The following is a 22,442-nucleotide window of genomic DNA, read 5'->3' as shown; positions in this document are numbered from 1 at the left end:
ATACCTTTAAATAAAGGATAGGATAGGATGTTCTTGTGATTTGTACTTGAACAGCGACATTTCTTTTCAGACTTGCTTTGTTTGTTTGCATTTTTAGTAGCTGAATCTGGCCTCTCTGATAAAACAGATAAAGAAAAGATGAATTAATGATGTCGTGTTTTAAATACAAAGACACTCAATTCCTCACTAATGATTCATCTATCAGATTGATGATTGTTGGTTGCTTAGCGTTCAGTGGCAAATATTTCATGCATGTTCAGGACGAGGAATCATGCATATAGCTTATATGTTCTTATATGTCATTGTTGCAGATTCGAAAAATCAACAATATATCAATATGAATAGCAAATTTCAAATCGAAAGTAAAAGTTGAAATGAATGCGAAAGTAAGATTAACTGGAAATTATAACTGTAGAATAGAATATAATTTAATAAAATATACCTTCTTCCAAATAATGGGCCCACAAGGGGCGACACCATATCGTAACAATAAACAAATACAAAAGCACAATACTGAGGAAAATAATTACTTGATTGATATATATATATGGTTATATAATTATTAATATATTTATATTACGTAACGCCCATAACTACCAGTATTGCATTCTTACTCGGCAATGTGCCATCTGAGTGTGCCATATATATATGTACGATGATCATGACCTGACAACGAAGGTAATATACGAAAATTTATTCTTATTTACATTTTTCAAATTTATACAACGATTTCGTTTGTCATGTTACATTTGGGAACGACCATTAGATTATCTGGGGAGGGGGATCCTGATTTTTTTGCAGACAGAATATTCAAATTACACTTGCCTGGTGCACTTGGGTCAATGTCAACATGATATTATTTTTAATATAATACAGTATGTTGTTGTTTTTTTGTTGTTGTAATTTTTTTAATTACATGTATATGTCTATATTGAATCTATTATTGTTCTGTAAATGTTTAAATGCATTGTTTCACGGTGTTTTATATGGCCTCCTTGGGCACTAAATTGGAGAATTAAAAGATTCTATTCTATTCTATTTTAAATTACGTAACGCCCATTACTACCAGTACTGCATTCGTAGTCGGCAATAGGTCAATGTGCCATATATATGTACGATGATCATGATCTGACAACGAAGGTAATACATGCATACGAAAATTTATACTTATTTACATTTTTCCGTTTATAAAAGGTTTTCGTTCGTCGTGTTATGCGGCAAATTATACAGTTGGAAACGACCTGTTGATTTTCTTTGGAAGGAGAGGGTGAGGAGAATTGTTTGGCAGATGGAATATCTATTTTCATCCTCTTACGGTTGAAAATGTTTTCAGTTCTCACAATCAGACAGTGGAAAAAATCTGGCAGGGAAAAAATACTTCAAAATCTTTAATGGTGTTTGTGATTTGCGAGGATCGACGCTACTGATTATTAGTCCTTGTAAATGTTCTCATAAATAGTAGAGGGTATGGATGGGGGTACTTTATTTCTGTATTTCTTATTTTTGTTCGCTCATTATTCTTTATCTTTAATAATAATGGCTATTCTGTAATTACTTGATAACTGTATTCTGGACATTGTTCTTTCTGTAATCAGTATATTTTTACCCAATTCTTTAAATTTTGCAGTTATTCTTTATATTTTAGTACCCCATTATTCTCTATTCTTTTTTTGCCCATTTTCTCTATTCATTATTTTTTTTGCCAATTATTCTCTATTCTGTAAACCCCATCCACACCCTCATAGTAATAATGAATTAAAATTCTTTATTATTAAATGTAGCACGCGATGGAAGTTTTGTACAATTTTGCTATGGGAAAAGATTCTTCACCATTCAACCTCAATTTATTTTTCTACTTTCTGTATATTTACATGTAATACCGTAGCGGAACACGCCAATTCTACAAACTGAAAGGATAATATAACATTATAAATGGGAGGGGGCTTTGTCCTAGATCATTTGTCCGACATAATATACTATTTTTAATTTTCAATTTTTTCTCCGTGAAACATAGCCAAAATAAGTTGACAATATGTATTGGAAAAGTGTGAATCCCTATCTATAATCAAATATTACCATGATAGGGTCGAGGACAAACGCACTCCAATTTGGCTATGTTTCAGGACGAGAAAATTCTATTCAAAATAGTATAGTGTGAGGGACAAAAGACTGACTATTATCAAATTAGTAACTTAAATGTAAAAGAAACGTACAGTATTAAAACACAAATTTAAAACCTAAAATATAGATCATACAAGATATTTGTGATTGCAACTTGACAAGCTCAACAACCCTTGTTTTTGTCCTGTTTCTACAACTCATAGAAATAATTTTTACTGTACGTATATGGCACATGTATCTCCTCTTGAATACAATAATGAACAGGACTATTTATTTGTCCGTCCGTCCGTCTGTGCATTGTATCAACAACTACACTAAATTCAGTGAATCACTGTCAAACTTACCGATAATCTTTATTAGGCTGGACGTAAGCACTAATATCACCTATTTTTGTTTTTCAAATTATGAGTAATACAACGTAGGACAACCATAGTTGGTATATAGATTTATCACAAAGTATAAATGTCCAAAAAATATTGCAATCTTGCGTTTTCGTAATAATGGGAGTTTGGCATATTTTACGTTTGCATTCGACATGAAGAGGTATCCAGTACATAAATTCTAAAGAAGTTTTAACATTTATTAAGTGTTTGTTTGAAGTGGAAATTATTTGAACCTGCATAAATTGATAGTATTTAATGTGTTTGAAATTCAAAATTATTTATTCTATAGAGATTTTATAGTTCGAGTCATTAAAATTTCATTAAAATCATTGAATCGTATCAACTATATATATGAGATGTCATTTTGTAAACTACTTATGAATTGTTACGCTTCGCATATGCTTTGTGTGGTAGAACTATGAATCAAAGATAATGTTAAGGAAGATTGGGAGGGTGAATCTAAATTAAAATCGATAGAATTTTTCAATAATTAACCAAAATGTAGTTTATATCATGTTTTTTTAATATAATAATAACTATTGGTCACTGGGATTTTTATGAAGCTACAGTTTGCGCAAAATTGTCAGATTTTGTGTGGATTATGCATGTAAAATTTTTTTTTGGTGATAGAAAGACACTAAACGATAGAATTTAAAGATACAATATGAGAAGATAGCTCTTTTAATTTGCTTTCTGAAAATGACAAGAAAAAATGGGGTCATGGGTCTCTCTTTTTGCTTCAAAACAAAATAAGTAAATTCCTAACACAAATTCCTATATAAAAGTTACATTATCTGATTTATATCCCCTCATATGGAAAAATTGATTTTTTTAATGAATCAAAAATATTCTGTATTTGTAAAACCAGTTATGAATATAAGATGAAACACACAATTTTCTTTATTTAGATGAACACTCTCACATATGTATTACATTCCTATCTCAAAATTTGCACTATCCATAAATATCTAGACTGATTGTTTTCTGCTATTTTACAATCCAATATGTAAATGATCATCATTATATGCAGAGGTGACAGCATTCCATGTGGCACTAACAACAACATTATATGCAATGGTAACAATATTATATACAGTGGCCACCACATTATATGCAGTGGTCACAATATTGTATGCAGTGGTCATGAGATTATATGCAATGGTCATAACATTAGATGCAGTGGGTCAAAACATAATATGCAGCATTCATTACATTATATGTAGTGGTCACAACATTATATGCAGTGGTCACAGCATTATATACAGTGGCCACCACATTATATGCAGTGGTCACAATATTACATGCAGTGGTTACAATATTGTATGCAGTGGTCATGAGATTATATGCAATGGTCATAACATAAGTTGCAGTGGGTCAAAACATAATATGCAGCAGTCATTACATTATATGTAGTGGTCACAACATTATATGCAGTGGTCACAGCATTATATGCAGTGGTCACAACATTATATGCAGTGGTCACAAATTTATATGCAGTGGGCAAAACATTATATGCAATGGTCAAAACGTTAACATTATAAGAAATTGTAACAGCATTATATGCAGTGGTCATAACATTATATACAATGGTCATAACATTATATGCAGTGGTCATAACATTATATACAATGGTCATAACATTATATGCAGTGGTGACAGCATTATATGCAGTGGTATCATCATTGTATGCAGTGGTCATAACATTATACATGTATGCAGCGGTCATGACATTATATATAGTGGTATAACATTATATGCAGTGGTGACAACATTACATGTGGTACTTAAAACATTATATACAATGGTCACAATATTATATGCAGTGGTCACAACACTATAGGCAGTGGTCACAACATTATATGCAGTGGTCACAACATTATATGCAGTGGTCAAAACATTACATGCAGTGGTCATAACATTGTTTGCAGCGGTCATTGCATTACATGCATTGGTCACAACATTATATGCATCGGTCAGAACATATTATATGCAGTGGTCACACCTGTCGCGACAGCATTAAATGCAGCGGTAAAAACATTATATGCAGTGGTCACAACATCATATGTAGTGGTCATTATATTTTATGTAGTGGGTCACAACATTATGCGTAGTGGTCACAACAGTCTTGACAGCATTATATGCAGCGGTCACAAAATTATATGCAGTGTTTACAATTTATATGTGTATATATATGTTTTTTTTTATATGAAGATCTTATTTAATAAAGCTTATGTTTTCAACGAAATCAATTCCCACTTTTGAAATTCGTGAAACATTAGTTGAAACTTTAAATCCAGAATTTAATATAAACTAAAGGTCAAATTTTGACCAATGCTAAATGCATATGGTCATTTTAAAAAAATAAATAAACAAACACACATGGATGTACACGTGACTATGGTAACATAGGAACGTGTTTTGAATACAGTTATAAATACATTTACTGTTTAGACTGTATCAGAATATTTGAAATGGCTATTCTAACCAACCAAATATCCAGTTTTCACAGTTTTGTAATGGTATTAGCTAAATATTAAGCTTATGTAAAAATATGGAAATGTGGTATGATTGCCAGTGATAAAAATATCCACCAATGCTAAATTGAAGAGAGTATAAATGTAAGCAATTATAGGCCACCGTATATATTTAGTTTTTTTTCTCTCTCTATTTTTACGGTAGCGTATTAGGACCATCCTTTTTTAATTTATTTTTTCTCAAATTGTCGATTTTAATCTTGGAATTTCCAACTTTAATCTTGGAATTGTCGGAATTATCAACTTTGATCTTGGAATTTCCTACTTTAATCTTGGAATCATCAACTTTAATCTTGGAATTTCCAACTTTTATCTTGGAACTCTCAACTTTAATCTTGGAACTCTCAACTTTAGTCTTGGAAATGACTGATATTTTACTTCTAGCTTATAGTTTATTATGTTCCTCCGTATACTTAATCTATTAATAACTATTTTCGCGGCTACATTTTTTTTAAAGTCTTGTCTTGTATGCTTCAATCACGTAGCCTAATATCTATGAAAAGGGAAGGGGGGGGGTGGTTACTTTCTATTAAAGGGTATACGTGGATATGCCAAAATATGTGCCATTATTTTGCGAGATTTTATATATACTACACTGTTTTTTAATGACATTCTATATTGAAATGCATTATTCATTCATAACTTTATATTGGTTTGGCATATGTTCAACATATTTTATAGAAATATGTTATTGGAAAACTAATATTAATGGCCTATTGTGGTATTTGAATCAACCAGGGACTTTATATCTACATAAATATAAAGTCCCTAAAACCAAGCATTTAAAATTGAAATATTGCATATAAGTAAAGATCATTCCTTGTATATATATTTATATTTAAATATGGGTACCAAATATTAGTGAATAGTTTTTAGGCAAAAATGGCAGACCCCTTTCAAAAAATCTCGGTGTTAATTTCAAAATTAAATATCCATTTGTAATCATGTATGCAGTACACGCATTTATTATTTTATATTGCTGAATAGGCGGATGTGCATCTATGTTTACAAAAGCAATCACCAACAAAAAGTAAAATAAAGCACATCAAACTGAAGTGCACTGTTGGCCGAGGTAAGAGTCCAGTGAGCCAAAAGTCACGATGTTCTCAATTCAGAGATTCACTCGATTAATGAAAGTCGGAAAAATCAGTGTCGGACGAATGAAGGTCGAAAGATTAAAGTTGGAAATTCCAAGATTAAAGTTGATAACACCACGATTGATGTTGATAATTCCAAGATTAAAGTTGGAAACTCCAAGATTTAAGTTTATAATTCAAAGATTAAAGTCGACAATTTGAAAAAATAAAAATAAAAAAGGATGGCACTAATACAATTTCGTACTATTTTGTATTGCATTTATATAATGTTTCATTTATAGGCATTTTGTGTTATTTATATTATCACATTAGCATTATAAGTACCAATATACGGCACAATTTATTGAACTTCAACATATTTTGAATTTTTTATTTGTTTCAAAATTTAAATTTTCATTAGTTAATCATAACTCATATCTTTCTGATAAATTGGTTTCGGGATAGGTGTAACTCATTTTTGGAAATTCTTCGTAATGAACTATACGCAAACTATAGGATAAATTTGACAATTTGTCAATTTACTTTCAACGAAAAACACGGTTTTGTTGGCGTCTTTGTCAAATTTACTCTCTTCTACAACACCGTGGCTTTTTTGTTGGCGTCTTTGTTAGTTTCGGTATCCGTATCGGATTTAACCCGAAACTTGTTAATTAGTGGCAATATTAATTATGTGGAAAACAAAAGGGCCTGGAATGGTGTAATTTTAATTTCTAAGAAACAAGAACTATTGATATATAAAGGAAAGGAAATAAAAAAATAATTGAACATTTATCAATTAAAAAAGTAATAATCTGGTGTTGGAATGATCGTTATATTGATATAAATTGATTGAATATCATAACCATAAAAAATTTCAACGATCGAAAAACTCATTAATCATAGTGTGTCTATTTAGTCTATCCTAAAGCGGGTCATAAATTCTAATTAAAAATGATTTTTTTAAATATGTTCTCATAAAAAGCTATCCCTGTGTTATTTTATTCCGTCTGCTGACATGACCAACACATTTTTTTTATTCCTTTTATTAACCACATTTGTACTTTAAAAAGAACTCATATTAGGACTTGGTTAATGACAATTGGAATGGATTAATTTGTCATGTCACCCAAAGGTGTGAATATGTTCTAAGTTGGTTAGAAAATGTCTGGTCCTAATTTATAAACATTGAACATAACATTGGCAATCAATTGATTACAAAATATGACACCGACACTGTTGCTTACATGTTTGATGCCAGAACAGACTTGTATTTATACTTCAGTGTATAGTGCTTCTATTGTGGTTTTATGATGACTGTTATTTTGCTTAAATTAATAATTTGGGACTGACACTGAAGAAAGATGATATAATAACATAGATTTCAATAAAATGAACTTGAAAAGCTGTCATTTCAAAATATTTTAATTCTGGGAAAAATCCAGTTTTTATCGCGATAAAGTAGAGGAGGAACGATAGCCCAGGTGCCATGTGCAAAAACTTTTCTGGTCATGTGGTTCGATTTCAGCTTCCGTTTGGCAATTTTAAATATTGTAAAAGATCGATTTGTTCATGTTTTAACTTCAAATATATTTCAATGCAATAATGAAGAATATAGAAATTTTTAACATGGAAAGATTTTTTGATGATCGAAAATCACTTTTTCATAAAAAAAATTAACATGTTTTTTACTGCGTTTATGTAAATTAAACTATAAAGATTATGTTCTGTAATGGCGGGAATTTGTATTTGAGGTCTGTAAAAGTACGAGGCACAAATTTGTGTTAATATTTCGTTAGTTCGAAAGTAAAAAAAAAAACATTTATAATAGTTAAAGAAAATAACAGCCTAAAACATAAATGATATCATTAAGTTTCCATCCGTTGCTACATAGTGCGACTCTAAAAACGACGGTTTTCGAATAAAATGTTCAAATATAGTTGATTAAAAACGTAAAACTTAGCCACAAAAACCATTTATTGTGTATTTTAAACATATTTAAATGAAAATGTTCTCTAAAAAACCTGTAAAATTATAGCTTTTTTATTTTTTAATTGTGTTTTGGTCGGCTTCGTTCTCTATTGGGTTTTCTCATGTTTTTTTCCCTGATAATTGAAAAAAGAGTCCAATATTTAGAATTTTGTATCAAATTAAAATTTTAACTTGAATAAAAGCTCAAAATCAGTTATTTGACTTAAATAAACGAGTATTCAATTAATGTCCATGTCGTACGAAAAAGGCTCAGGAAATAACAGTTGAATAAGGAGATACATTTGTATATTACCGGCAAATAATGACAAATATCAAACTCGTTTATTTTGTATACATGTATGTAAATTGTATAATCATTAAACTGTATATTACTACTTATGTTTATAATCTCATTCGACAAATTTCCACTGTCAAGGTGATGTTCATAGCACGAACTGCTTGTAATAAATGACACATTTTTACCGCGACCGATCGATAATATAATTTCAAAATGCGTGCCGTGCGCAGAGTGTAGTCCCTTCTGTGGCAATAAAGATAACAATACATAACCAAAATTGCATATTTTTTGCAATGTTCGATTTTGGACCCCCACGACTCTCTTGTTTTAAACAAATGCTTTTCAAATGCGAATGATACACACTTTAGTAACTAAACATGTATATTGTAGACTGCCGGAAGTAGACCAATTAACATCAATCAACAAAATGGCGTCTTCAAGTGCTGACTTGGAGATAAGCGTGAATTATCTACGCCGTATTTTGAATTTTGAAGATGAACAAATACTTGAATGTCTTACTACATTATCAAACGAGCTACACAGATTCATGAATTCTGCTGAACTCACGAATGAAGCCATCGAAATTCTTACTCATCTTGTTGCATGTGCATCACGGAGTGAACAACAGTCGTCACGACAAAAAGTTCTTCAACTTCTCCAATCAATGACTGAATCACCGGTTTTGAACAACAATGGAGCAAAACTACTAATATTAAAAAGTAGCAATTGCAAGAATTTCCATTCATACCAATGCCTTCTTATTGATTTTCTTTTTATACTTCAAAAATTAAACGGGACGATTCCATCAGCACTTAATACGCCACAAAAAATTGGACTGGTTTCTCTTCTCAAGAAAGAAATTGAAGGATCTGATGATTTGAAGAATGATCAACAAGTTTTAGAAAATATCAATGAACTTCAGAAATGTCTGATAAGAAAACTTACAGAAAGGGCTGAAGCAGCAAGAAATTTCATGAAGAGAGAAAAAGATTCCGAGGATTGGTTAAAACCACCTGACGACTTCCGGTGTCTCTCTGTAATGCCACAGGAAGAGGATCTACTGTACCAAACGTTGTTCCTCCGACGGAACAAAGCTAAAGGTAAATACAATGATCTAGACCACTACTTAGACGTTCAGTTTCGACTGTACAGAGAGGACTGTATTGTACCACTACGAGATGTCTATGAAGAATTCATTAAAAAAGATGCAGAAAATGAGAATTTCCGATTAGAAAATGGACGTATCTACAGAGATGTCAACGTAAAAAAGGGAAACAAGTACTTCGATAGATCATGGCGAAGTATTTAGTATTCAATTGGATGACGAACATAGACAGCGTATCCGCTGGAACAATTCAAAACGACTGATATTCGGATCAGTTTTGCTATTGTCATTTGATCGTTTCAAATCGACCTTATTTGTATTAGTTTCCGAATCTAAACCAGACGAGATGAAAGAGACAGGTACTTTTAGAATTAAGATTTTCAGAACTAGACTGAATCAGCAGATACCCCGAGAAACCCCAGGAATACTACTCGAAGCAACATCCGCATATTTTGAGGCATATCATCATGTTTTGACCGCTATGCAATCAATTAAAGAAGACAACTTACCATTTAAGAAATATATCGTTTCTTGCAATAGCTCTGTTGGAATGCCATTCTATCTTGCCATTGATCCTGATATAAAATTTGATTTAGGACCAGTGCTATCTGTATAGCACACCAAACACGAGTCCAGTGACAGTTCTGATGACGAGAAAGTGTTTGACGTAGAAATAAGTCCATTGCTGACAGGAAGAGAAAAAAGGACGAAAAAAATGTATTTCGAAGAATATATGATGAAGGTGACAGATAAAGATGAATGGCCATCTGAAGAAGAACTTGGAATGGACGAGTCACAAAGGAAAGCATTTATCTCCTCTCTAACAAAAGAATTTGTCCTGATTCAAGGACCCCTGGCACTGGAAAAACATACATTGGTCTGCAAATTGCAAAAACATTGCTTCACAACAGAGAAAAATGGAAAATAATACGAGGTTATGATCAAAATGGAGAAAGGATTGAGAGGAAACAATGCCTCTTAATTGTTTGCTATACAAATCACGCTCTTGATCAGTTTGTTGAAGGAATTATTGATTTTATTCCTGAAAAAGAATTAAATAATGAAATTCCATCTGTAATAAGAATTGGAAACCAAAGTAAAAATGAGGCTGTTAACAAATATTCTATAAAACATCAGCGGCATAAAGTTCAAAGAAGACAGCATGCTCAAGAGGTGCTTGAAGAAGCTAATCGTACAAAAAATACTATTTTATCTATTCGTGCAGTATTAAAAATCATTCAAGGCCAGGACATTGTTCTCCATTTTCGACAGTTGAAGAAATTTATGTCAGAACGCCATGTTCATAATTTTCAGAACGATCCCTCAAATGACTGGTTAGACTGGATTCATATTTCTTCAAAATCATGGTTTCTAGAAGTTCAGAGGAAAAGGTCACATACCTACGCAAACGAAAAGCCGTCAAAACTAAAATCAGTGCAAATTTACAGCAGCCTGTTACTAACATAGTGACAAAAGCCGAATACGAATACAGTGAAAGGTCATTAGATGAGAACGTAGAATTCAAGTTTAATGAGAATTCGATCGGCATTAATGTCAACAATCAGTTAAGTGAGATCTTAACCGACTTGCAAGACCGAACATGTATACAAATTTTACACGAAGAGGCCGAAATAGTTTCAATTGAGTTAAAATCAAGTATTACAGCAAATCACAATTTGATTGAGAGAACGGAAAACTTGTGAAATCTTTCTTTTGAGAATCGCTGGAAATTATATCGCCATTGGCTTCGAAAGTATGTCGAAGACCTCAAAGAAAGGCTTAAGATGAAAGAGAACGAGTTCAATGAAATATTTGAAGATTACAAAAAGGCCAGATTAGAGATGGACGAGGAAATCTTAAAACATGCATCTGTTATCGCTATGACTACAACTGGTGCTGCGAAATACCATCAGTTGCTGATGCAAATAGGCCCCCAAATAACAATCATTGAGGAAGCTGCAGAGGTACCAGAAGCTCACATCGTGACTGCAATTAATCCAACATGCGAACATCTAATTTTGATCGGTGATCACAAACAATTAGAACCGAAACCAGCGGTTCGTGAATTAGCAACACGGTTCAACCTTTCGCTTTCATTGTTTGAGAGAATGCTCAACAATGTATCCTAAGCTTTATGACAATAACAATGTTCTAGAGTATGACAATATCAAAGGTATTTGACAAAATCTGTTTTTTATTACTCATAAGTACGGCGAACAGTACAATAGAGATGGTAAAAGTTTTTCAAACGAGCATGAAGCAGAATATGTGAAAGAACTTTGCACTTATCTGTTGAATCAAGGCTACAAACGAAGTGAAATTACTATTCTTGCTGCGTACACAGGTCAGATGTTTTTAATACGAAGCGAAATGCCCAGAGTTCACTTTGAAGGAGTTAATACATGTGTATTGGACAACTACCAGGGAGAAGAGAATGGGATAATATTATTGTCTTTGGTGCGCAGTAATGATAACGGTGACATTGGATTTTTGAGGCGTGGAAATAGAATTTGTGTTGCTTTATCAAGAGCGAAGAAGGGTCTTTACATTATTGGTAATAGTACAACACTGACAAAAGATTGTAAAGAATGGCAAACAGTGGTACAGAAAATAAAGTCAAATAACAAAGAAGATACGAACCATGAATTTCCAAAGCCAGATTGTGGAACGTCATTTGGTAAAGCTTTACCATTGTACTGTCAAAACCACCCAGAACAAGACGGTATTCGAGCCGAATTTCCAGCAGATTTCACAAGAGCACCAGAAGGTGGATGTGAACTATTTTGTGGAATGAAATTGGAATGTGGTCATGTTTGTCACTTGAGGTGTCACCCATACGATAAAGACCACGTAGTGTATGAATGTAGAAAAATGTGCTTAAATGAATGTGAAGAAAATCATAAATGTAACAAACACTGCCATTTTCCGAAAATCTTGTGATTGTGAAGTTATAATGGAAAGGACACTACTGTGTCATCACAAAGCAAAGCTCAATATTGCTCCTTCAGAACACCAATGCCTCATTGAAGTTTTGCGTACGTTATCATGTGACCATAAAGTCATCTTGAAATGCCATATAGACTATGATAAATATATATGCAGAGAAACTGTTACTTGTATACGAGCCCTGTAGTCATGAATATGAACGAAAATGTTACGACATTGATTTTGAACGTATACACAGGTGTGAAATAAAAGATTATAAAGCTCTTAAATGTGGACATATAGAGATTATAAAATGCTATCAAAATAGAGATGGCTCAGACTTTTCCTGCACAAAGAAATGCCTGAAACAATGTGACAACAATCATATTTGTGATCGTGTATGTCATTTTCCTAACCGTTGTCTTTGTATCGTAAAGATGAATAAAACATTATCACGGTGCGGTCATATTATTCTGATTAGATGTTCGAAAGAGGTTGACAAATTATCAGTTTGCACCGAACAGGTAGAATTTATTCTTGAAAAATGCGGACACCATAAAAAAATAGCTTGCATTAAAAAGCACAAAATTGAAACAGCTGAACCGAGGGAGAGAGAGTTATACGAAAAGCGTACCAAATGTCGTGAGATTATTTCAGTTGACTTACCTGAATGTGGCCACACAAACCTGTGCGAATGCTGGATGTCGTTTAAAATTAGAGAGGTCGGCAAAGGTATGTCGAAATATATACAAGATATGCATAACCTGAAATGTTCGAAGGAAGTTGTTTTTAATTTAGAGTGTGGTCATTCGATAGCAACAGAGTGTTACAAGAAACTAAATTACGAGAAGAACTCTGCATTAACGCAAGCAGAGGGAAAAGCTGGAATTGAATGTGAAACTATGGTTGATCTAAATTTAGTATGTGGTCATACAACCGCGGTCAAATGCTTTGAACGGTTTCGATACGAAAACAACAAAAAACGGATCGCCTTATCTAGAGCGTTTGCAAGAACATATACAAATATTAAATGTTCAGCAATTGTAGATATTGAGCTCAATTGTGGCCATATAGGACAAACAACGTGTTGGGAAAATAAAAACTGGACAACCTTGAATAAACTTGTGAGCGATTGCAAAGCACTTGTTGAAATACAAATGGACCAATGTGGACACACGAAAATGGTTGAATGCTATCAAAAGCACACCAAATTCGAATGTAATGAAAATTCTGTCTATACGTACCCGAAGTGTGGACATGAAAGGTACTTTGAATGTTGTCAACATCCAGATATGCACAAATTGCAACTTAAAGCCTAAACTGCACTGAGAAGGGGTGGTTTGGGAAGGAGGTATGATTATCGCGATGAAATCGACCGTAAAATACCGTTATGTGAACATCTGATAGACAAGCAACTGTCTTGCGGTCATAAGATAACTGTTCAGTGTAGAATTTCCGACAACGCAGTTTGCAATCAAAAGTGTGAACAAATTTTAATTTGCGGTCACTCTTGTACAAATACATGTACATTATGCGTAGAAAACATCATTTACAAAGAATGCGAACGCAAATGTGGTAAGCGTTTGTTCTGTGGTCATAATAGTGACAGTAAAACATGTATGCAATGTAGACCGTGTGATAAGTTCTGCTCTTTTTCGTGTGCTCATGATATTTGCAAGCTAATTTGTAGAGACATTTGTGTTCCTTGCAAAATGTCATGCCCTTGGAAGTGCCCGCTCTATCAATGTTCGAAATTATGTTCAGAAGAATGTGATCGACCACTTTGTTCAGAAGAGTGTGAACATAAACTGACTTGTGGTCATAAATGCCCAGGATTTTGTAGCGAGCCATGTCCAGTTTCTTGCAAGGGCTGCGATGCAGCAAACTTTATGGAAGGTAATGAAGGAATAAAAACCGTCACAATAGAAAAATGCGGACACTCATTTGGGTATATGTTTCTCGATAGACACATGGAAACGACTGCTAACAACTTAACCTCCCAATGTCCAGGTTGTGGGCAAGTTTTTTTATTGGCATCCACGGTATGATAAAATACTAAAAAGGAAGAAAATGTTAACAGAAGAATTTAAGGAGAACTTTCAAAAGGTAACAAAACAGTCTAATTACACATTTCCATTGTGTGATTCAAAAATTGTTCATCAATTCCACAATTATATTGGGTCATTTAATACCTATGTACAAATCATCAGCTACATAGCTCGAGACACGAAAAAAATTGAGATTAAGTCCCTTCAAGCATATGCTGAAAACATTTTGAAGGAAATGAAAAAGACAAAAAGTAAATGCCTACAGAATTTGATAGATATATATGATGCGAATTTTCGTTTATATGTGAATTGGATGTTACAACTTGTAACAAACAATTAAAAACTTCTTGAAAGAAAATTCAAAAATAAAAATATAGTCCAAAATCAAGATGAAAATGATAGCGCATATTCACATGATATTCCTGAAGATAATATAGATTCCTCTTCTGAATTCATAGAATTAAAGACATCTAAACCTGTCATAAAAGGTATAAAGTGTAACGATGGGAACACTAAATTCGAAGTTATTGATCTATCAGCTTTGTTTGAAGAAAAAAACATAGTCTGTCTGAATTGCGAGTCAAAATCAACAGAAAACGGATGTGAGGGAAACACTTCCACAAATCAAAAGGTTGAAGAGATATCACAAACGGAAGTCGAAGAATGTCTAACTGGATTAGACATTGTGAGAAAGATCGAAGACACAATGATTAGTAATCGGAAAAGTGAAGTAAAAAGATTACTAAATATTATGATTCCCTTTATGAGAAATGAACCTCATTTTACAGAGGCAATGCAATGTCCACAACTCACCTCTGTTACGGCAATTGGTGTCCACGAGAAAGACTGGAAAATATGCAAGCAAGGTAAAATATAGAGAAATTTATTCAATATATATAATTATTCAAGTTTTGTTCTTACCTAGTTGTGATTGAAAACCTAGAGCTGTTAATATTTATATTAGTATTTTTGCACGGTTTTTCTTCAAAACAAACTCCCATGATGTCGCAAATGTGCGTAACAATCTGGAGGGGATATTATCTTATTACAAATGAACTGAAGGCTTATATTTCAATAGATAGTATAGCAATTTATGTATGGCATATATGTCACATGGCGTTGATCAAGACAACCTACATTTTTCTTGCTGAAGGCAGTTAATGATGAACTATGAGTATAGGTCCACTAGAGTTGATCCATAAAGTTCACATGTATGTCGTTGAACCCGTTATGACACGGTTCAGTGGTAACCGTTATTGTTTTTATATGACCGAAAACATTTTACTGTCGAATAATGATATGGCGTTGTCGTCGTCGTCGTCATCGAAAGACATTTTTGTATAAGTGTAAGAATCTCTATGAAATTGTACCACAAGGTTCCATACTTCAAAAGGAAGGTAGGGATTGATTTTTGGGGTAATAACCCAAACCGGTTTGGAATTAGGGATCAACAAGAGGTCCAAAAACTTGTATGTTCTTGTTTCCGGACAATAACTTGAGTATAAGTCTATGGAACTCTATGAAATTGTACCAAAATGTTCGATACCATAAAAGGAAGGTTGGTGTTGAATTTGAGGATTATGGCCTTAACTGTTTCGGGAAAAGGGACCAAACAAATACGTTTCTGATACTTTGTATAAATTGCTTAATTTTTGTACCAATTTCAACGGGGTTAACAAAGACTTGAATTCTTGGGGTTCATTGATATGCTGAATCTAACCATGATGTGTATTTAGATTTTGGATATTGGACCATAATATGTAAATGTCCAATTTAAAATATTTAAGTTCTTAGACCACATTCATTCTGTATCAGAAACCTATGCTATGTCACAATCACAATCCAAATTCAGAGCTGTATTGCACAGTTAATAGAAATTGAAAGTAGATTCATAGTTAAATAAAATTAATGGAAATTATGTATTTATATCATTTGAAAGTTACTGTTCATTATTAGATATTTTGAAAAAAAAAATTAAAGGTACGTTTTAAAGATTTTTCATGTTTTTAAAGGGACATTAGCTGTCAAATTCATATTCACCAATTTGACTAAGATTCTCATATTTAATTTAAATTATACTAAAACGTTTATTCAAATTACAATAAGTCTAAAATAAACAACTAACGATGTCTGGAATTGATAATATATATCGGGTGTATTTTAGTCTAGACACCATCTAATTAATTTATCATCGAAATGACCTCCGAGGACTGCCGATGGTCATTCAACCGGATATAAACATAAATATAAATAGATAGCAACTACGTGCAATTGGATTTTCCTAGGTTTGTTAGATTTCATAAAAACGGTAAAAAATAAGTTAACCGTCGTTTTTACCTATACACGAATGATTTTTGTGTATTGAATCAGTCAATGTAATGGTTCAGAATGCTATATATATATTTATGAAGCGGACCCCTTTAAAAACTTAGCTTATATTGTCCATTAATAGATAAATAAGTTAAATTCTTGGTGTACATGGATTTGCTGAAATTAACCGTGTAATTTGATTTTGGATATTGGAATATATTAGGAAAAAGTCCAATTGCAAATTTTTCAGTACTTTGCCTACATTCATTCTGTGTCATAAACCTATGCTGTTCAGGGTTTAACCTCTGCGGTCGTATCAAGCTGCGCCCCGCAGAGCCTTTTATTCATACTTGTGTACGTTTTTCAGTTGCATGGCAAGGTGATAGGATACACCTTACACCAACTTCTGTTCTTTATTCAGTGATCAACTTCAAGCTTTAACTTTTAGTTTCTCAGTGACCACGAGTCACATATCACTTGCAATATGCATGATATGTGGTCTATTGATAGTAAAAGATATTTTGTGGAGCAGACAGAAACCGACACTTTCTAAAATTACAATGAAGACCATATTCTAAAAATTAAAAAAATAAAAAAAAAAAAAAAAAAATACAGAAAAATAGTTTTAGGATGTTTTTTTTACTTCATGTTAAAAATTACCACATGAAGAATATTGAAAACAGGTATAGCACATGATCAGAAAAATTGACAACCCGATATTGTCAGCGTGAGTCTGACAGCAAATGGCTGCCTTCACTTTGTATAACACAGCTTGCTGTTTAATTCAACATTCAATAGCATTTTTCACGGTTTTTATTTCCAAAAACAGATCAATGTAAAGCTAATTTTATTTTCATTATAGGCCATCTTACATCGACCTTGATTCATCACAATTGTTATACTTGTTCTGCTGCTTCGACCTCAAAAGTGTTTGCAGAGTCGAAAGAAGGAGTTCTTTGGAAAACACATTTCCAGTCTCTAACTGAAAACTCTGAAAGGGATAGATACCATCAAGGCAAAGGAAACGTAATGGGCGCACAGCAGAGAAGAAATAAACGAAACAAATCTAATAAAAATAGAATGTCTGAAACATTTGAAAGGGATACAAAACAAACAAACACCCAAGAAGTTCGTACACATTTTCAAAGCAGTAATCGTTCATCAGATAATTTAACACTTCAGGATTACATTCATCCAAATACAGATGGAGGTTATTATAGAGGAAACAGTCGCGGACGCGGGCGTGGTAGAGGCAAGAAAAATCAACAAACAGTTGAGGTGGCTGGACGTTCATTTCAAACTCGTTCAGTGGGATATCAAGGATATAATACAGATTTTAACTCTTCCGTTGGGCGACCACAAAGAGGTTACAGTGCTTCCAATTTTATGGAATCGAATTTTGGGCGTTCCACTGAAGGCAGAGGGACAGGACATAATGGAATTTGGCAGAGAAATACTGTTCCTCATCTGTATCAAGTTGTTCCTCATCATGATCCAGTAGCAGTTCATAATAAAATCTGGCAGAGAAATAGTGTTCTTCGTCATGAGCAAGTTGTTTCTCATCATGATCAAGAAGCAGATCATAATAGAATCTGGCAGAGAAATATTGTTTATCATCAGGAGCAGGTTGCAGGAACATTTGGAATAAATATGCAACAAAACAAGATAAATAATGAACCAAATGAAAACTTCAAACCATTTAAAGGAGAATTTGGCCGTCCGAAATATGTTCCTGGTTCGTCTGATTTACGTCCGAATAGAGGAGGCCGTAGAGGCTGCTGGAGGAGAGGTAGAAGAGGCGGTAGAGGCGACAGAAACTGACAAATTAGATTTATTATTTAATGAAAGTTATATAAAAAGTTACTTTAGAATAATGAAAATATCATATTTAGTGCATATTTTGTTAGTAGGCAAAAGTATGAGAACTCTTTTGTTTTGTCTTTTAATTGATAGTGATTATGTAATGTAGCCATTTATATTTGACAGTGATTATGCAATGTAGCCATCTATATTAGGCAGTTATTATGTAGTGTAGTCATCTATATTTGACTGTGATATGTAATGTAGTCATATATATATGGGAGTGATTATAAAATGTAGCCATCTATATTCGGCGGTGATTATGTAGTCATGTGCATTTTGAAGTGATTGTGTTAATATAGCCATACATATTTTGCAGTGATTATATAATGTAGCCATCCATATTCGGCGGTGATTATGTTATGTAGTCATTTATATTTTGCAGTGATTATATAATGTAGCCATTTATATTTGGCAGTGATTATGTAATGTAGTCATGTGCATTTTGCAGTGATTATTGTCGAGCCTGCGACTTTTGTCGCAGAAAGCTCGACAAAGGGATAGTGATCCGGCGGCGGCGGCGTTAGCTAAATTCTTAAAAGCTTAATATTCCAGAGGATAGAAGACCTGGATGCTTCATACTTTGTATATAGATGCCTTATGATATGAAGTTTCCGTCTGTCATATGTCCATTGACCTTGACCTCATTTTCATGGTTCAGCTACTACTTGAACAAAAAGTTAAGATTTTTTGTAATGTTTATTTCTCTCTTACTATGAGTAATAGGATAATTATATTTGGTATGTGCGTACCTTGCAAGGTCCTCATGCCTGTCAGACCTCATTTCATGGATCAGTGAACAAGGTTAAGTTTTCGTGGTGAAGTCCATATCTCAGATACTATAAGCAATAGGTCTACTGTATTTGGTGTATGTAATGATTGTAAGGTGTACATGTCCAACTGGCAGGTGTCATCTGACCTTGACCTCATTTTCATGGTTCAGTGGTAATAGTTTAGTTTTTGTGTTTTTGGTCTGTTTTTCTAATACTGTATGCAATAGTTTAACTATATTTGGTGTATGGAAATATTTTACTGTACATGTCAGTCTGGCAGGTTTTATTTGACCTTGACCTCATTTTCACGGTTCATTGCTCAATGTTTAGTTTTTGTTTTTTGGTCTGATTTTCTAATACAGTATGCAGTAGGTCAACTATATTTGGTGTATGGAAATATTTTACGATGTACATGTCAGTCTGGCAGGTTTTATTTGACCTTGACCTTGGTTCATTGCTCAATGTTAAGTTTTTGTTTTTTGGTCTGATTTTCTAATACTGTATGCAGTAGGTCAACTATATTTGGTGTATGGAAATATTTTACGATGTACATGTCTGTCTGGCAGGTTTTATTTGACCTTGACCTCATTTTCACGGTTCATTGCTCAATGTTAAGTTTTTGTGTTTTGGTCTGTTTTCCTAATACTGTATGCAAAAGGTCAACTATATTTGGTGCATGGAAATATTTTACGATGTACATGTCAGTCTGGCAGGTTTTACTTGACCTTGACCTCATTTTCATGGTTCATTGCTTATGTTAAGTTTTTGTGTTATGGTCTGTTTTTCTCAAACTTTAAGCAATAGATCAACTATATTTGGTGTATGGAATGATTGTAAGGTGTATACTTCTGTCTGGCAGGAATCATCTGACCTTCACCCCATTTTCATGGTTCATTGGTCAATGTTCAGTTTTCCTGGTTAACTTTGTTTCTTAGATACTATTAGCAATAGGTCAACTATATTTGATGCATGGAATGATTTTAAATTGTACATGTCGAGTGGCAGGGTTCATCTGACCTTGACTTCATTTTCATGGTTCTTTGGTCAATATAGAATTTCCATGGTTTGGTCTGTTTCTTTTATACTATAAACAATAGGTCATCTATATTCTGTGCATGAAATGATTGTAATAAAGGTGTACATGTATTTCTGGCTTAATTTATCTGACCTTGACCTCATTTTCTTGGATCATAAATGTTAATGTGACACTTGTAGTAAAACTTTATATGTAGGACTATCAACATAAAATCAATGGTCAGTATAGTAGGCGAGACATTTCAGCGTGTGCACTCTTGTATGATATAGCCATACATATTTTACAGTGATCATATGATATAGCTATACATATTTTGCAGTGATTATATAATGTAGGAATCTATATTTTGCAGTCAAGTGATATGATTTTGTTACTTTGTATACTTCAAACAGTGTTAAGTTTTACAAATATGTTTTTGCTGTGTTTGTAAGAATATACTAGTTTTCGGAATCTTCGGTTAATGATGCTATTGATTTTCGTATTTGAATTTCGTTTGGGATTGTGTTTTTTTATCGCCACTTATAAGTTATATGAAGACGAAACGCACGTCTGTCGTACCAAATTATAAGCCTAATATCTTTATCGAGTTTTTGGTACCTTTTGTACGTACTACAATGTGTGTTTTTGTGCTTCTAGTGGCTCTTTATTTTCTCAAAATCGTTAACGAATCTATTATCTGTTCCTATATCCGCTAGTATTGGTTGGTCCTGTCTATATTTCTGTTTGTCCCCCATATAAACTAGATAAATGTATATGATGAAAGAAAATAATCGGGAAAATACTCTTTTGTATTTCTTTAACTGGCATTATCAGTACAGTACACCATTTTGGAAAATAATGTAAAAGTGATGAAATAGCTGAAGACTTTTTAAACTGTATTCATTAGACGCAGTAGTTTCGAATTGACAAATTACCCTTGCGCATAAACATTCGGTTCGCAGCAAAAAGTTACTCAATCTATTTAAGTGTTAATAAACAAAACAAAAAAGAACGTTTTTTTGAATTGGTTTTCTGGTTTGTTTTAAAAGAAATTTTGGCAAACAAAAGATTATTCTTGTTGATTGCGTTGGAAGTAGTACCTTATTATTTTATTTTTTGTAACAACCATTAACATTATATGATGATTATTGTATTTATTGAACTACATACGATTTTATATATTCTGTGTATCCAATTTCACTAAAATTCATAGATTCTTACAATGCTTTTATTACTTTTAAAATAATATATATATTAGATGTTTGTACTTTAACACGTTGATATATGATATGAAGATGTATAAATTATTGAGAAAGAAAGTGGAGTTGCGTTGTAAATAAAATATGACCGAACAGAAACTTTTAAGTTATAAAAAGGGCAAAACATACCCAGGAACAATAAGAAATCAAGATTTAAAAAAAAAACCCGTGGCCAAAGATGAAAAAAAATTCCCATACAAACTACGTAGAAAATTAAAGACTTTTCCCTCAAAAGAAAAAAAAGCTGAAGATCAATTGTGCTTTGGAAGGGTAAGTCGAATTCGCTCCTGCTTAAGGTTAAGCTTTAGCGTTTTCCAGCAGTGGCAGTATCATCAATGCGAACCATATAGTGCTAGCGTTCAATCAATGCCTCTAAATTTACTTTTTCCGGAAACGCCAATTATACCCAAAATGGATAGCAACACCAGAATGAATATGACAGGCTATTAAATCAAACCAATGGTTTCAGAGATCGTTTTACATGGTAGAGACATTGTTAGAAATGCATTTGAGCAAAGATACTTGACCTTTTGTATGTAGAAATAAGAAGATGTGGTATGAGTGCCAATGAGACAACTCACCATCCAAGTCACAATGTGTAAAAAGTAAACAATTATAGCTCAAAGTATGGCCTTTAACACGGAGCCTTGGCTCACATCGAACAGCAAGCTATAAAGGGCCCGAAAATGACTTGTGTAAAACAATTCAAACAGGAAAACCAACAGTCTAATCTATATAAAAAATCTATATAAACACTTAAGAACCAC

General features: G+C 33.0%; 3 protein-coding genes across 4 annotated transcripts in view; 2 read left to right on the top strand and 1 right to left on the bottom strand.

Moving 5' to 3' along the window:
- The window catches only part of LOC127714279 (tereporin-Ca1-like), a 398,353-nt gene that overhangs the window by 34,701 nt on the left and 341,210 nt on the right, over positions 1-22,442 (bottom strand). The gene's annotated exons all lie outside the window — the stretch shown is intronic.
- The window catches only part of LOC127714274 (tereporin-Ca1-like), a 470,404-nt gene that overhangs the window by 336,983 nt on the left and 110,979 nt on the right, over positions 1-22,442 (top strand). The gene's annotated exons all lie outside the window — the stretch shown is intronic.
- Positions 625-22,442, top strand: part of LOC127714271 (uncharacterized) — a 213,790-nt gene continuing 191,972 nt past the window's right edge. Inside the window, exons 1-2 of the mRNA XM_052220332.1 lie at positions 625-678; positions 8,771-14,516. Of these exons, the coding sequence (XP_052076292.1) occupies positions 14,481-14,516 (36 nt within the window). The 5' untranslated portion in view covers positions 625-678; positions 8,771-14,480. The remainder of the gene's footprint in view (positions 679-8,770; positions 14,517-22,442) is intronic.

Source organism: Mytilus californianus, unplaced genomic scaffold, assembly GCF_021869535.1.
Source record: "Mytilus californianus isolate M0D057914Y unplaced genomic scaffold, xbMytCali1.0.p SCAF_9, whole genome shotgun sequence".
Lineage (NCBI taxonomy): Eukaryota > Metazoa > Mollusca > Bivalvia > Mytilida > Mytilidae > Mytilus > Mytilus californianus.
Note: the sequence above shows the minus strand (reverse complement) of the source record. Positions and strands in the feature narration are given on the sequence as shown.